This window comes from Fonsecaea nubica (assembly GCF_001646965.1).
Source record: "Fonsecaea nubica strain CBS 269.64 chromosome Unknown Scaff65, whole genome shotgun sequence".
In the NCBI taxonomy this organism is placed as follows: Eukaryota; Fungi; Ascomycota; class Eurotiomycetes; order Chaetothyriales; family Herpotrichiellaceae; genus Fonsecaea; species Fonsecaea nubica.
The window spans coordinates 145,794-160,291 of NW_019173738.1; the positions used below are offsets into that span (position 1 = coordinate 145,794).

The following is a 14,498-nucleotide window of genomic DNA, read 5'->3' on the forward strand; positions in this document are numbered from 1 at the left end:
GCGGCGGTAAGTGAAGAACACTCAAAAGGGCAGGATAGCGTGGTGGCTTCCTCCCATCATATCCGCCACAGGCACAGGCACAAGGCAGCGAAATATGTAACCAATAAACAAAGGGATCCCGGCAGCAATCGCTCACGAAAAGAGCCCAAGGACCAACCAAGAGCAGAAAACGAAGATGTGGGAGTTCGGGTTCCAAGAAAGGGCAGATGGTGGTTTGGGGGTTTGGTGGAGAGAAGGGGAAGAGGGCAAAAGGCTGAAGATGAATTTCCTTTCAAGGTCTCGCTCTTGTCTCGCTCTCTTCTCTCTCTTTTCCCTTGTCCACCACCAAATGGCCCCGGATAAGCCCATGCCAAGCCGATCCTCCAACATTCCGCTTCTCAGCCCTGCACAAGAGTCATTGTCATTTACCAAGCGACCTTGTTCTCCTCCTCAACATCCCCATCACCATCATCATCACCGCCGTCAACATCATCACCCACGTATCCTCTCGCATGCACTATGCCTTCCTCCTATCCAACCAAAACTGGCAACCGTCATCAAACTCACCCATCCAACATGTGCCTTTCATCTCCAACACCTCCATGATGGGGTCACCTCCTTGTCGAGATAGTCTCCCTCTGCGTCGATCCCAGGGTCACCACTCTCGCCTGTTGCCTGTCTATCCACAATATTCGCGAATCCTCGCTATGTCTATTAACCCAGCCGTCCCTTTTACTCCCAAAACAAAAATCCTTGATGGTGGTATCTGGCATAATCAGACACGGAATTCCCAAATATGAGCCTTGTAAGTCCTGTGGTCATTGAGAGGGCTGGAATATGATGCAACCAAAAATGCGACAAACGACGTATCCGCAGCCTGCAACTTCTTCTCGTCGCAGACATCGACCCTCTTGTGTAAGACACCCTGTGCGGCGCGAATGCACAAGATATGGCGAGTAATCACCCTCAACCGCATCTGCTGGATCATCCGACCTCGTCTTTCGATCGTGTTCGGCTCTTGCTCTTGACCATGTCCACAAACCCCATAAGAGAGGTTCTTGCTTGTCGTCCAGCATCTACTGCCTTACCTTTCCAGACGGACGAGTGCCTGCCCGGTGAGTTGGGACTAGTCGGCGTGTTCTCCTCTACTTCACCTCCAGCTCCTGCTGGCGGAGGTGTGCTTGCTTTGCAGGAGTCTGCTTCTTTGGCTCGCGCTCGTTCCGCTTTCTCGGCCGCGATCCATTCCCGGTGCTCCTGTCTCCTTCTCTCATACTCTTCTCTTGCGGCTTGCCGAAGTGCGCGGCTGACTTCGGTCACCCGTGCCTTTCGAGCAGAGAATTGCGTATAGTCTTTGATCTGATTTTTGGCTTCTTCGCCTTTCGCCGCCCATTTTCCTGCGAGTCCGCTGATAGCCAGCAATCTGGCATCCACGCGTCTTGTGAGGTAGACATTGGGCTCTTTCTTCTCCTCTTTGGCTCGAGCCATTATGCGCTCAATCTCGTCACGATACGCGGTTTCATAAATGTCCACATCCGCCGCTCCTGGACTTTCACTAACAATGGGCACATCATCGTCCGCGGAGACGAACGTCCCGTCGTTATCGCTGCTAGAACTGACCCCCGAAAAGGTGGACGGACCAATATAAAGGTACAATTGGTCTTCCAGAGGGTCGTGTGCATGGCCCCGGTGACCTATCTCGTCTGCTGTGTTTGCATGTGGTCTCAGCGATCGGAAAGGAGGTAACTTCATCGGATCGAGCTTCTCAATGTCCACCATGCTTTGAACTCTCGAGAGCGAGTCATCTGCGTTTGTGAGCGTGTGAGTTAGCAATCCTGAAGGACTGCTAGAATCCCTGCTTCTGTCCACTCCTGTTTGGTCTTCGGTCTTCGTCGTATCGTCTATACTTAGCGTTGGTACCGGTCGTACATTCAGCTTCTTCATGTCTTGAGAAAGCTCTTCAATCCGTGGCTCTGCGCCTGTGTGCTCCTGCCCAAAAACACTGAAACTGTGAGACTTCAGGGGAAGGGATCCGGAGTCTTTGATCATGGCTGCCGGTGGTTGAGAGAAATGTGCGCCATCTTGATCACCCAGAATTGAAGTAATTCCCTTGGGTTTATCTTTGCCTACGAGGGACTTGAACTTGTTCACGGCTTTTACCTGCAGGGAATTTGTCAGTAGAGTCCATTCTAATGGTCCATCTCGAAAGCTTACAACTGTCATAAGATTCCTCACGTTTTTGGTTATTGCCGCATTCATCTCGGCTTCTGTCGGCGGCTCGACGAGATCAGCGGTGTTCTCCTCTTCTGGAAGAAGCCTGTCAGTGCCCTTGTTCGTAACCCACGGATGTTCCTGAACCAGGTCAGCATTTGCAACAAGCGTCCGTGATGCTATTTACTCTCAACTCCCGCATTTTAATGCGTTTATGCGGATCTTTCTCCAAGATGCGGTTCATGAGGTCCCGGAAGTCTTCATCTATCTCGTCGCCCAGGTCTGGCTCTTCGGTCTTGATAGCCTCGTAGAGCTCAAAAATGCCCGTCTTCTCAAATGGGATTCTGCCGTACTTCAAGCAGTACAAAGTAACCCCCATAGACCAGATATCCGCCGCGCGCCCCGACACATCTCCGTGTCGAGCAATACAGAGCTCCGGCGGGAGGAACGCTGGGCTGCCGGCGGATTTTGCTGTGCGCATTTCTGAGTCTTTTTCAAACATTTCCGAGACGCCAAAGTCGACCACTTTGAGAACATCGTCTTCTGTGACTAAGCAGTTGTCGGGTTTGATATCGCGGTGCACTACACCTTGTGCATGCAAATACTCAATTCCCAGGATCAAGTCTCGGAACCAGTATCGACAGACATGGTCAGGGTATGGATCTGCTCTTTCTTCTAAGCCTACCTTCATGACGACGCCTTTTTTGCACATTTCCAGTACCATGTACAGCGAATCTTCTGTCGGGTCGTCCAGCACCTCAATCAGGGATACTAGATTTGGGTGGTTCAATTTCTTCATAATGGCAATCTCTTCTTTGATCAGGTCTATTGCACTGGCCTGTAACTCGCCTTCGTTGCCGACATTTCGATGTAGGGGAGAATTAAAGCCCTGCAATGCTCCACGACGTCGCTGGGACAAAGGTTTCCGGAGGATGTGCGACTGTGCTCGCTTGCGCAGCCGGGCTTTGGAGAATTCTTTGACAGCCTAAGTAAGCAGGTCAGCAAATATTCTGCGTTTTAATACATTTGGTAGACTCACGTATTCTTTCCCATACTGATCAATAGCTAAATGGACTGCTCCAAAGGATCCGCGCCCAATCTCTTGCTTGATGATATATTGATTGATGCGATGTTCTGCAACGCCATCGTCTTTGCTAGTGACATATTCGGATCGTGCATTGAGGGATTCCTGCAGAGGCCAGATCAGTAGGCCTATATAGTCGGTTCCAGGAGGTGTTACATACCTTGACCTGTCTGGCGGCTGAAGGCGTCCGGCGATGATGGCGGGAAGGTGTATTGTACTCTGGGCTGGACCTGCAGCTCTGGTCAGACACTTTGGACCAGCCGCGGATTATTAGGTGTCCACTACTCACAAGTGTTTGAACACAGGAGGCTTTTGCGAGGCGGATGAGTCGTTGGCGTTGGCAGCTTCGCGCAGGGCATTCACATGTGATTGTGGTCGATCGCGGGGTTGATCTTGAGCATTGCTTACTGGAAAGCGAAAAGCTTCCTCCGCCGACGTGGACGTAGGCGACGCGACGATATCCATGAGGCCGTCGACATTTGAGTTGAAAGCCTCCCTCGGTGGCAATCAGATATCTTGATACGGAGCCCCGATGAGCTCAGCTTTGGCTAGGGACGGTCGCCAGCGAAGAATGACGCTGGAGGGCCTTGGGGTTGGTGAGGGTCAAGGCTCATGGCAAGTGGATTAATTTCTCCGCTGCACTTGCCTGTTCTCGGCTCTTCGGAGGCTTCACATTGCTGAGTTGTCGAACTGCAAGTGACCACCAACCACACGCAACGAACCCTCATTCGAGACAATCCGACCTCCTATTGAAGTTCAAATATGCGATCAAGTTCTAGAAGCCGTCACGTCTCTTCTGTTTTCATCTGATCGGACTGCTGAGTGATTCAGTCTCATGCTTGTGTCTGCCCCGCCCAAACCTTAGGAGTGTGAAACCAGCACTCACCGTCACAATGGTTGTCTACTCTTTCTATATATTCGATAGACATGGTGAGAGCCAGATCAACGGCAAGGCCTGACCTTTTCCGTTGAGATTTGCTGATGATTGCAGCCGAGTGTATATACAAGCGGCAGTGGCTTCCTCCAGCAATTTCAACTACTGGCAAAACCTCAAGGCCGTCATCTCAGACATACGTCAATGGCGGGCCGCACTCACGCTCTGTGCTAAGCGCAGAGGACGATGCAAAGCTCATATTCGGGACAGTGTTCTCCTTGCGGAACATGGTCCGAAAGCTGGGAGGAGAAGACGACAGGTTTGTCGGTTGTGAAATCGATAGACCAGTCTTGCTGATCGAGACCACAGTTTCCTTTCTTACCGAACCTCACAGTATAGACTGCACTATTACGAGACACCGACTAATACCAAGTTTGTCATGCTCACGGACACCAAGTCCGGCTCAATGAGGCTAGCTTTGCAGCAAATCTACGTGAATTGCTACGTCGAGTATGTGGTCAAAAATCCATTGTCACCTGTCGAGCATCCGGGTGGAATCGGTGTCAACAACGAATTGTTTGAAGCAAGCCTAGAACAATTTGTGGTAGGATCAATTCTGCATGCTGAGGGAAGATCTTGTGCTGACAGAATAAATGAAGGATCGAGTCCTAAACGCTCCCTAACGAGGTCTTGGTTCATGGAGATCGAGTGGTTTTGCGTAGTCATGGTTTTGAAGGCCTTACGAGTACGCGACAATCCCTCCTACCCCTCCACGGCCGTCTTCCAATTTATCGCATCATCGCAGCATACTGTTGAACATGATACGTTGGCCCGGAGAGAATCCATGAACTACGATATATCCCAAGCATGGTCTACCAAGAGCTGTCGGCGGCTCGGCTGCGAGTCACGACAATCACAATCAGACAATGTGTCACTTTCCGCCCCAGGCAGAGGTCACAAGGCACAAGACGAGCGTCGATATCCACATGACCAAGATTCTTGGGCTCGTACTGTGAGAAGCGAGGGTCGGTCTCTAACGTGCGGGACGCAACGGCCTTTTGTGAATTCTGGAATCACGACAATGTCGGTGCCGTGGTACGTCGGCTACGTCCTTAGGTGCATGGCGCAGAGGGGCGGCTCCGGCTAAACGGGTGACTCAAAAGTCAGGCGCGTACTGGTAGTCGATCTGGGCTCACATACGGGGTACGTCTATGTCTGAGAAATAAATTGGTCGACGCACGGTCATGGACCAATGTGAATCCGAAAGTGAAGATCTCGGCTTTGATTGGGTATGTAGGAAAAATCCTTGGTGTCGGGCTAGAAATGGCGTCGCAGGAAAATCCGACGAATCATAAAATTCATACGGGAAAAGTCGTCCGGAGAACCCAGATACCTGCATATACCATGACTACTCGTCTGCTTGAGAAGACCGTGTGCTCATTCCCAGCAATCTCGAGGCAAATCCTCCTCTTTTTGATGTCGATCTCTCTTATCGGCCTGCCATGGGGGTTGTCCCGGCCTTCCACGTGCCAAAGATGGTGCAGCCTCGCCAGGAAATACTCCGTAACTGCCCTTGGACTTGGCCAGTGGCTCAGAGAGCTCGCTTTTACTCGTCGGTGTGGGTTAGAGAAAGGACATCACGGGTCAGTGAAGCGGTCAGCGAGGGGCTCGTAGTCGATGTCCAAACCAGGATCTGCAGACTCGCCACTGAAATACTTTCTGAACCGGACAGAGCCGGAGAGATGCACCCAACCTGCATAGATTTGTCTATCGTGCACCACTGTGGTGCTTTTTGGAAGTTGACGTGGCGAGAAGTGCCCAATCACAGTTGGTTGGTGGTGTAAAGGCAGGAAAATACGGTTTTCAGCATGCATGTTGAAGGTGCTACACCAGGTGAAACCTTGTATACCCCCCTGGGGACGAATGAAGAGGTGAGGTGGTATACCTCAGTGGACAGACTACCTTACCCAAACTCCGATGGCTTCCACCGAGATTTCTTGTTTGAGAACTTCTCTGAACGAAGACGAGATGCCGAGTGGCTCGTATATCGAAGGAACGGTGAAGGAAAATTGCCCATAAAGCTGGCATGCGACCAATGGAGTCGTAGTGGCTGAGGGCAAGATCGGTGAGTGAGGCAGCGCGGTGATGGCGGTGGCTGGCTGCATTGACCAGGCTGTCACTTTGTCAATTCGCGGCTGTCAGAGTGGCCGCTGAAATGGCCAGCTGACAGGTTCGCCCAAAGGACCTGCTCCATCATAGTGCTTTTTCTGATAGATCATCTCGAGGTTTGTGGGGACACTGGACAGAAAGGCAAGAGGATGAGGCTGAGGAGTCTAAGGAACGTTCGGATAGCCCGAACAAGGGAAGCGATACCCTTGATCCAGGGCAGAAGGGAGACGGCGATTCGCGTTGCGTACGAGTACGAGGTATCTGTCATAGCATCCGGGGGCTTTTGCAAAGGACGATATCTCATGGACTAGGATATCTCGAACTTGAAGGAGTACGAGTACGAGTCGTAGGTAAAGTACATAGTAGTGGTGAGTCTGAGGTACTGTGGTACTGGAGGTACCAAGGGATCTACGAAGATTCGGCAGTGGCCGCCTTGGTTTCTTGGGGGCGAGACCTGCCAGGCTTGCCTACTCGCACCTATAGGTACCGGGTAGAACTACTAGGTACCTAGGCATTCTAGAGCCAGAGGCCTAGAGCCCTACACAGGTACCTATTATTACATACTCCGTAATTAGGGCCCAGATCCCAGGCACCCAAAGGCAATACCCACGCCAACTTTACATCTCGTGTCTTGCGTCCTGCACCTCTGGTCCTCTTCCATCGGACCATGTGTCCATCAAATCTTTCCACCTCCACTTTCGATGACCCTGCCGTGCCCTGTCTTCCGATTCTTCGTCAACCTTAGCCATGGATAACACGAGGAATCCACCGAGTATGCACCTCTAAACACGCCTAGCTGAAAAGTCACTTGAGAAGTTTCGAGGTTGTGACGCCTGTTGCTGATTTCAGAGTAGAGTGTTCAGGCCTGACTACCTTACCGAATCATCGCGATCTCCTCATCTGCTTCGTCCTGGGGTTCTCTTCCCTATGTCCAGATTGAAAAGATCAGACGATTGCAACCAGCCGGGATGAAAAAGAGTGGGCAAACTCCGAACACCCCTGGGTGCGATTTGATGTTCTGCTCCATGCACGACAGCATTACGAGGTACTCGCCAGGGGTCGGGTGGTGAGGTTTGGGACTCCTGCATTCTGGTCCATCACACAAAAGAAGGCCAAATATGCGCACACAAAACACCCTGGACCGTTTGCGGTTCCTGGAGTCCCTAGCCTCGCTCGCTAGCTCGTTTTCTCGTCCACTTGAGCGCCCCTGGTCGGTGACCCTGGTCCCAAAATTCTCACACTCTCAAACTCTCCCAGAGTCGTATTCTTGGGCCCAAGACCCAATCCCTCGATACCCATCCATCGGCTTTTTCTTGTGTGGTCAAATTGCTCCATATTACGCCCTGTGCGCCCATTCGCTCCCTGAGGCCGCAGCTAACCCAGGCACCGTTGTCCGCAATTCTATCCACACCTTCCATTGGCGAAGGCGGTGGAAAATGCATCGCGCCACTCGCTCATTCAGCGAGTTGGACCTCATTGTGCGTTTCGACGTTTTGCTCTCGCCTCCTTCCTTTCCCAGCCTCTGGATCTCAGCCCAGCGATTGGGCTGACGGCGGCTGCCCATGGGTTTGCCGTGTGCCAGTCGTCCAGAGGTGCCTGAAGGTGCCTGACAGCTATCTCCACCAACACTGCACAGGTATAGGATCCACTCCCCACTATCGGTCGCGATCAAATACACCCTTCCCCCATGTGGAACGGACGCTGCTACGACGTCTGTACCTTGCTCAACCCAAGACGCCAACAGGCCGAACAAATTCACAGTCAGCTGCAGGTCCAGGTCCTTCAAGAACCTGTGCCACCACTCATCAATCGCTTCCTACGTGACCAGGGGGCCCTTTGTACCTCTCCACTTTTCCGAATTCCAGCAAGCCACCCTCCCCGCCGAATCCTCGCTCGACTTCTGAACATGGGGCAGCCCTGATTGACGACTTTCCTTCTCAAGACAAAAAGACGGCTCTTGTGCGCGCCTGAGGATCCGTCTGGACGACTTTTTCTCTCCCACCCCTCATCATTTCCAAAGAGCACTAGGAGAAATCTGAGAGACCAACGTTCCGTTTCTTCATATCCTTCCCCCGTGCCAACCTACCCTCCATTGCAACTCTTCTCCCACACCTTTCTATTTTCCCACCACCCATCATATCACGAGACCAGCCTACACAAATACCTCTCGGATCGTCACCAGTCCCAACGTCCTCTACCGCGGTCATGAGAATATAGGATTGACCAATCTGGCTTGACTGCCTTGCAAACAACTCGATATGACTTCAACGTCTGGTCTTGGGGGCGCTTGCCCCGTGCCGTTTCTGCAAGAGAGCCTCTTCCCACATGCAGGGGGATGTACGTACCCGTTCAGCGACCTCGACCATCATCCCATGTGCTCTGACTGATCGAGTCCAGTTATCTCCGGACGTTTTTGCATGCCCTTGTCTACTCTTGAGCCCAACTTGACCTGCTGTTTACCCTGCCCAATGACGGATTGGACATATTCGGATGGTAAGTGGAGGCAGGACACGCTGTCAGATATCAATATGCTGAACCTGCTCAGGATTTGAATCCCGTACCGAAATTGCCAATTGGGTAAATGTGGCAGCATTTGTGTTGTCGGTATATCTACTGCTATCATTTGCTGTCCTTCCTGTCAAGTATACTCATCGGCACTATTTGAGCGTCTGTCTGACCTTGGGAGTGGTATTTATGGAGGTATGTTCAGGTCTGATATCCGTCCTGGACATTGTGGCTGATGTTGTCGGTATCAAGCTCGCTTTCATTATCCCGCTGGGCACGAAACCGGCGCAGTGCTTCAACGAAATTACCCCCAATGACATGAAATCAAGCGGCTCTTGCGCAATTAGCGGCGCCTTCTTGTTGTTTGGAGGTTGGGCTATTGTCATGTGGGTTTTCGTCAGAGCCCTAGCCCTTCATCTCCAGATCTGCTGGGAGGTTGTGCTTGGGGACAAATCATTCTACACAGCGCTGGTCCTGGGGTGGCTGATCCCCATTGTCGGCCTCGCTTTGACGCTCAGCCTGACCGGAGTGTCCTTCCGGTTTGGCAACGTCTGCCACATCAACCACAAAGATGCTCTTCAAGATTACTGGGGACCCCTCTTGGCCTTTGCCGCCTTGGCGCTGGTGTTGCAATTCGTCACCATTGGCTACTGTGTCCAAGTTTACGTCAAGAGTCTTCTCGACGACAAGCCAACCACGAATACCAGCTCCCAGCCTCCGACATATCAAGGGAGTATGAAAACGGTGACGGCAAGGCAAACTTACCGCCGAGTCAAGAGAGTGGTTGAGCTTCAATGGCGGGGAGCCAGCATTGTGCTCGTCATCATCGCCGAAGTTGTGTTTTTCTCGGTGGTGTTTGTCTCGATGGACAACAGCACCAAAGTCGACGCAGAGCTTTTGCAGAAGTCGCAGCGTTGGCTGACCTGTCTGGTGGCCAACAAAGGAGACAAGAACAAATGCCTGTCTCTTGCGGGCGGTCTGGTAAAATCAGAGGCGGTGGTTATGGCAGTACTGATTATCCTCGGGGTAAGATTCTTGGACTGTCTCTGTTCTCATCATTCTAATCAGTGTTGCAGTTGAGCGGGTTCTGGTGCTTGATGTTCATGGGCCGCTGGTCGATGACTCATGGCTGGGCCGAATTCTTCCGAACAAGATTGTTTCGCAAGAGTGAATTTGTCTCGGCGGATGCCAGACGGTTCTCGAACGACCCTCGTACGTACGAAATGCTAAGCGGAGCGACGCCTCAACTGAACATCCAAACCCCAGATCGAGCTTTGACGAGCCCCAGAATGCGGAGCGAGTTCTCGCCCACGGATACAAAGCAAGATCTATATGGCTCGGGGAGAGCATATGTCACTCCGGTGGCGAGCTACTCCCATCCCACTCCCCCGACCCAACACAAAGAATGGGATCCGAGGTCGACACACGCCAGGCCGATCGAAGTATCCGGAAAAGGCCTTGAGATGAACATATATCCGGGATGAAAATATCGACATGTTCCGGACCTCAGTTATTTATTCAACAATATGCTTTCTGCACCTTTTCAGCGTGTGGCGCCGAGGAATGATTGCGATCTAGGCAGAAAATTGCCAGTGTTTCATCTGGCTCGGAGGCGGCTGTATGACCATATTCTTGCATGGTCCAAAGTCCCGCAGTGTTTTCAATGCATTATGAGTTTATGCGGTTTCTGTGGTTTTACAAATGGAGGAAGCAAAGTACAATGTGTGCAGCATTGTGATGTACAAATGGGGAAACGGAAGCATGGGGGGATCAGGGTCATCATTGGCATGATACCTTCCTTGAGCTACTATGACTGTGGTTCAAAATTGTTCAACATCCAAGGGATACCCATTCGCGTCGACATATTTTCTTTTGACTGTTTGGTGTTGTCAATACAGGGGAATTGGTCGCTCCACGGCGAAGAGAAAAGTTGAAGACGAAGGGCAAGAAGCGGAACTGGGTTGTCACGATTGTGAGCAGCCGGATTCCACGATACTGTACAGAGAGGAAAAGAAATTCCCGCTTGTCATTTTGTAATGCATGGCAAGAGGGGCTGGATCCTACTAGAATTGCCTGTTATTTTCCTTTCAGAGCGAAGGCTGAGAGAGGGAGAGGGAGAAGTCAGAGGATTGTGTGGAAGGCATTCAGACGTATGAGATGTGTGACGACGAGGAACGAGCGAAGTGGTGGACGAGGGATGTATCTATGTATCTGTGTATGTATAGAGCTCATGGAAAATTGGGGTTCATTCAATATCCAGAGTCTCTGTCTGTGTTCAGTTCCAATGGGAACTGGTCGCGCATTCACTCACTCACTCACCTACCTACTGACTCACTACACGTACGGAGTACGGGTACAGAGTAAGTCTGAGGTACTCGGTCCTAGTACGAAGAAGGCACTTTGCACGGTAGTGGCACAGTCGTCAGAAGTAACGAATTTTGATTTGGTAGGTATACACTTGTACACATCCGGACTAGCCCCCCAGGCCCCTCCCATACTCCTTAGGTCCCTCCCCATCAACGGACAAACTTGACGCGCTAGACCTGTTCCTGAAGATATCTCCGTGCGGCGACGCTAGCGCCGAGTTAGTTTGGTCGGCTTGGCTGGGTTTAGTCCTGTTCGGGAGAAATCCGCCGGTTTTGGGTACCCTTCTCTCCGAGTACGAGGTACCTCGTAATTAGCTACAAGTACATGGCTGGGGGAGAACATGGACCGCTTGAGAACACCACGTTTCGAGAACCGAGTACATAGGAGATACAGACCCGGGGGATTATTATGACATATGTGTGACGACTCGAAACGACCCGGACTCGTGCTCGGTAAATACTCCGTACTCTGACTCTGTACTGTACTTGATGACTGTCGTACCCCCCCTTTAACCACTATGGGGAGGGAGCTAGGTAGGTACAGATGGAGGCAAGCCATAGAAACAAGGAGAAGGAGAAGGAGAAGAACACCCGCTTCCCCCTCTTTTAGGCTGTTCTCATGATGATGAAGACGTTGTAAGATGATACATGCATACATGCATGCATGCGTGCGGAAGGGAACTTCGGCTCGCGTAATCAAGACTCGGTATACCTCTTTCCCCTTTCTGCAGGACCGAAACGAGAACTAAACTACCGAGTACTGCTACTATTACTACAACTACTCGGCAGGGACCTGGCGAGTAGTACTTGGTACTTGTACCTGTACTTGGTACCCTTACTTAGTAGGAACTTTGTACAAGTAGGTAGGCAGGTAGGTAGGTACAATACCCAGGCACGTTCATCCCTGGGCCGGGCTGGCATTTTAGATGGTTGGCTGGCTGGCTGGCTGGCTGGCTAGCAGGGCACGGAGCAGGGAGCACGTGTTCCTTCGCGCGAATCCTTCTCGTCGTATCTTATCACCAACATCACCTACCCCTTTTTTGAGGTTGCGACAGCGGTCGTGATCGTAATGTTATTAGATAACCGAGCGCCGAGCAGGGAGGTACATACGGTGCTCGGTACTCAGACAAAGGCGACAAGGAAAGAGGGCGAGAAAAGGAAGGAAACAGGGGAAAAGATGCAAGGAAGCAAGGCAAGCGAGCGAGCGAGCGAGAAGACTACACTTTGGACCGAAGGGACATGGAATGCGTAATGTTACCTTGTATCGAGTACACGATGTGCAATGCGCAATGCGCAATGCGTGATAGTGATGCATGATGCATGATGCATGATGGCACGGGGAATTAATATGCATGGGGCGATAAATTGAATTCACCACGAGCCTCCATCCCTCTCTTCCATCCCTCGCTCCCTCGCTCTCTCGCTCGCTAGTAATTACGAGTTGCACTCGCTACTGTACCTCGTATAGATATCTTTTCCATCAAGGATCATAGACTCGTGCCGGAGTTTGGTTTCTGATTATTATTTTTTGGATTATTCGTGGCTTGTTGGCTTGTTGGCTTGTTGGCTTGTTGGCTTGTCGACTTTCTTGTTTCATGTGCTCGCCCCTCGTGCAGTAGCTCGTCGTGATTCGTGACTCGTGACTGGGATTATAAATGCGCAATACCTACCTACCACCCTAGATACTCGCATTACGAGTGTGGGCGTGTCCGTATCCGCGTCCGCGTCCGTGTCCGTAGTCATGTCCGCAAGCGTGGGCGTTTTGACATAAATACTGATTTCCGTTGATCGGGGGTGGCTTGAAGGTCGTGCGAAGGGATCTGAAATTCTCCGTGGATAAGATCGCGATGAGATGAGATGAGATGACATGGTCAAAGTCGGAAAATACTTGACGTGCTGAGCGCTGGGCTCGAGACAAGCCACTAGCGAAATCAGATGGCGCGCGAGGACGCATAGGTACCAGCCTACCTGCCTTGCATCTTGCATACAAACACAACGGATATCAGCAGCCGCCACAATCTTTCACGTGTTCAGCGGGTGCAAAAAAACTCTGAGCTTCCCACGGGAGTAGATTTACTTTCCCATGGTGTGGTGTGGTGTGGTGCTGGCTGTCAGTCCAGGGTGGTTAAAATTGGAGGCTGACGAGGCTGAGGCCGGCCAATTTTACGCATGCATCAACGCGCATCTGTCTGCCGATTGGACGGTGTGACAATGCGACAGCCACGAGGGATCCGGTGTCAAGAGGGAGCCTGGTCTTCACATACCTACGGATAATAGCTCCTTTGCGATAAAGTTGTGGAAATCAGACATTGGGATAAAGCAAGCATTGCGGGTATTCCCTGACTGCTCACACTCCGACTTCAAACCCTACAAGGGCCAAATATGCAAAGCACATCCCACAAGAGCGCAGGTCGCATAGAAATGAAACGATACAGAGAGCTGTCCGCTTCTGTGACCATGCTGCCATGCCACGTGTGAAATAATGGGGGAAACCCGGAACGGTCTGTAACCAATAACAAAACCTGGCCAGCTTGTCTCAGGAGATTGTTGCTTTGCACACCTCATACCCATCTCTGGAGCCACCACCATGGACAATAATCGTGGAGATTGGACATCGCGCACATTGACATTGCACGGAGCAAACCTAGTAAACACGACCACTGTCTGAACCTCGGATGTTTGTTCTCGAGCGACTGGACTCACTCTTTCGCCCCCTTGTCCGCTCCAATTGTAAGGATCGGATCGAATTATGGGTGCTGAGAACCTTGTTGACACGTTGGATAAAACATCTGAACAGTCCTTCAACACTTTGAGCTCGCGCGAGTGTGCCCAATGCTGGGTATGACCTTGATGCACTCGGCTTACTCAAATGAAAGCAGTCAGTCTCAGGGCCTTCGCACATCCGAAACACGGCCACGTAACAACACCGCGATGGTAGGGTACCAGCGTTGCATTCAGGGTGACATCTGCACACGAAGAACTAGCGAGTGCTGACGCTTTTGCTGGAGATGGTCCTCTCCTGAAGATCGCTGGACCCAGAGGCATTCGTTACATAGACGGTGCGGTATCAGAAAGCGAGTGAGCCGTCAACGCTTGGTTTCGTGGCTGGGAATCTTTGGGATGGAGGGTAGAAGAGATGGTGTGGCGCTGTTTGCCCTCCTGTGCGCCTGTGAGTCGTGTCCCAGAGTATCAGTTCCCCGGTCCTGCTGCAGAACTACAGACCCAGCCACCTGGTACCGGCAGACTCTGTCTGAGAAACTGCCTATCTTGTGGATCCGCGTGTATCATTCATCCAGACATGTCGCTTTCGCCG

The 14,498-nt window shown here is 51.6% G+C and overlaps 2 protein-coding genes across 2 annotated transcripts; one reads left to right on the top strand and one right to left on the bottom strand.

Moving 5' to 3' along the window:
* Positions 1–754: 754 nt before the first annotated feature.
* AYO20_08393 (hypothetical protein) lies at positions 755–3,736 on the bottom strand (the record flags this gene model as incomplete). Its single annotated transcript, XM_022646671.1, has 7 exons — positions 755–1,002; positions 1,068–2,136; positions 2,191–2,328; positions 2,375–3,172; positions 3,227–3,376; positions 3,432–3,501; positions 3,561–3,736. 7 exons carry the CDS (start codon positions 3,734–3,736, stop codon positions 755–757), a joined length of 2,649 nt encoding a protein of 882 aa, XP_022497402.1.
* Positions 3,737–8,782: 5,046 nt separating this feature from the next.
* On the top strand, positions 8,783–10,303 carry AYO20_08394 (hypothetical protein; the record flags this gene model as incomplete). Its single annotated transcript, XM_022646672.1, has 3 exons — positions 8,783–8,807; positions 8,860–9,845; positions 9,896–10,303. The coding sequence occupies 3 exons, from the start codon at positions 8,783–8,785 to the stop codon at positions 10,301–10,303; spliced, it is 1,419 nt and encodes a 472-aa protein (XP_022497403.1).
* Between the last annotated feature and the right edge of the window lie 4,195 nt (positions 10,304–14,498).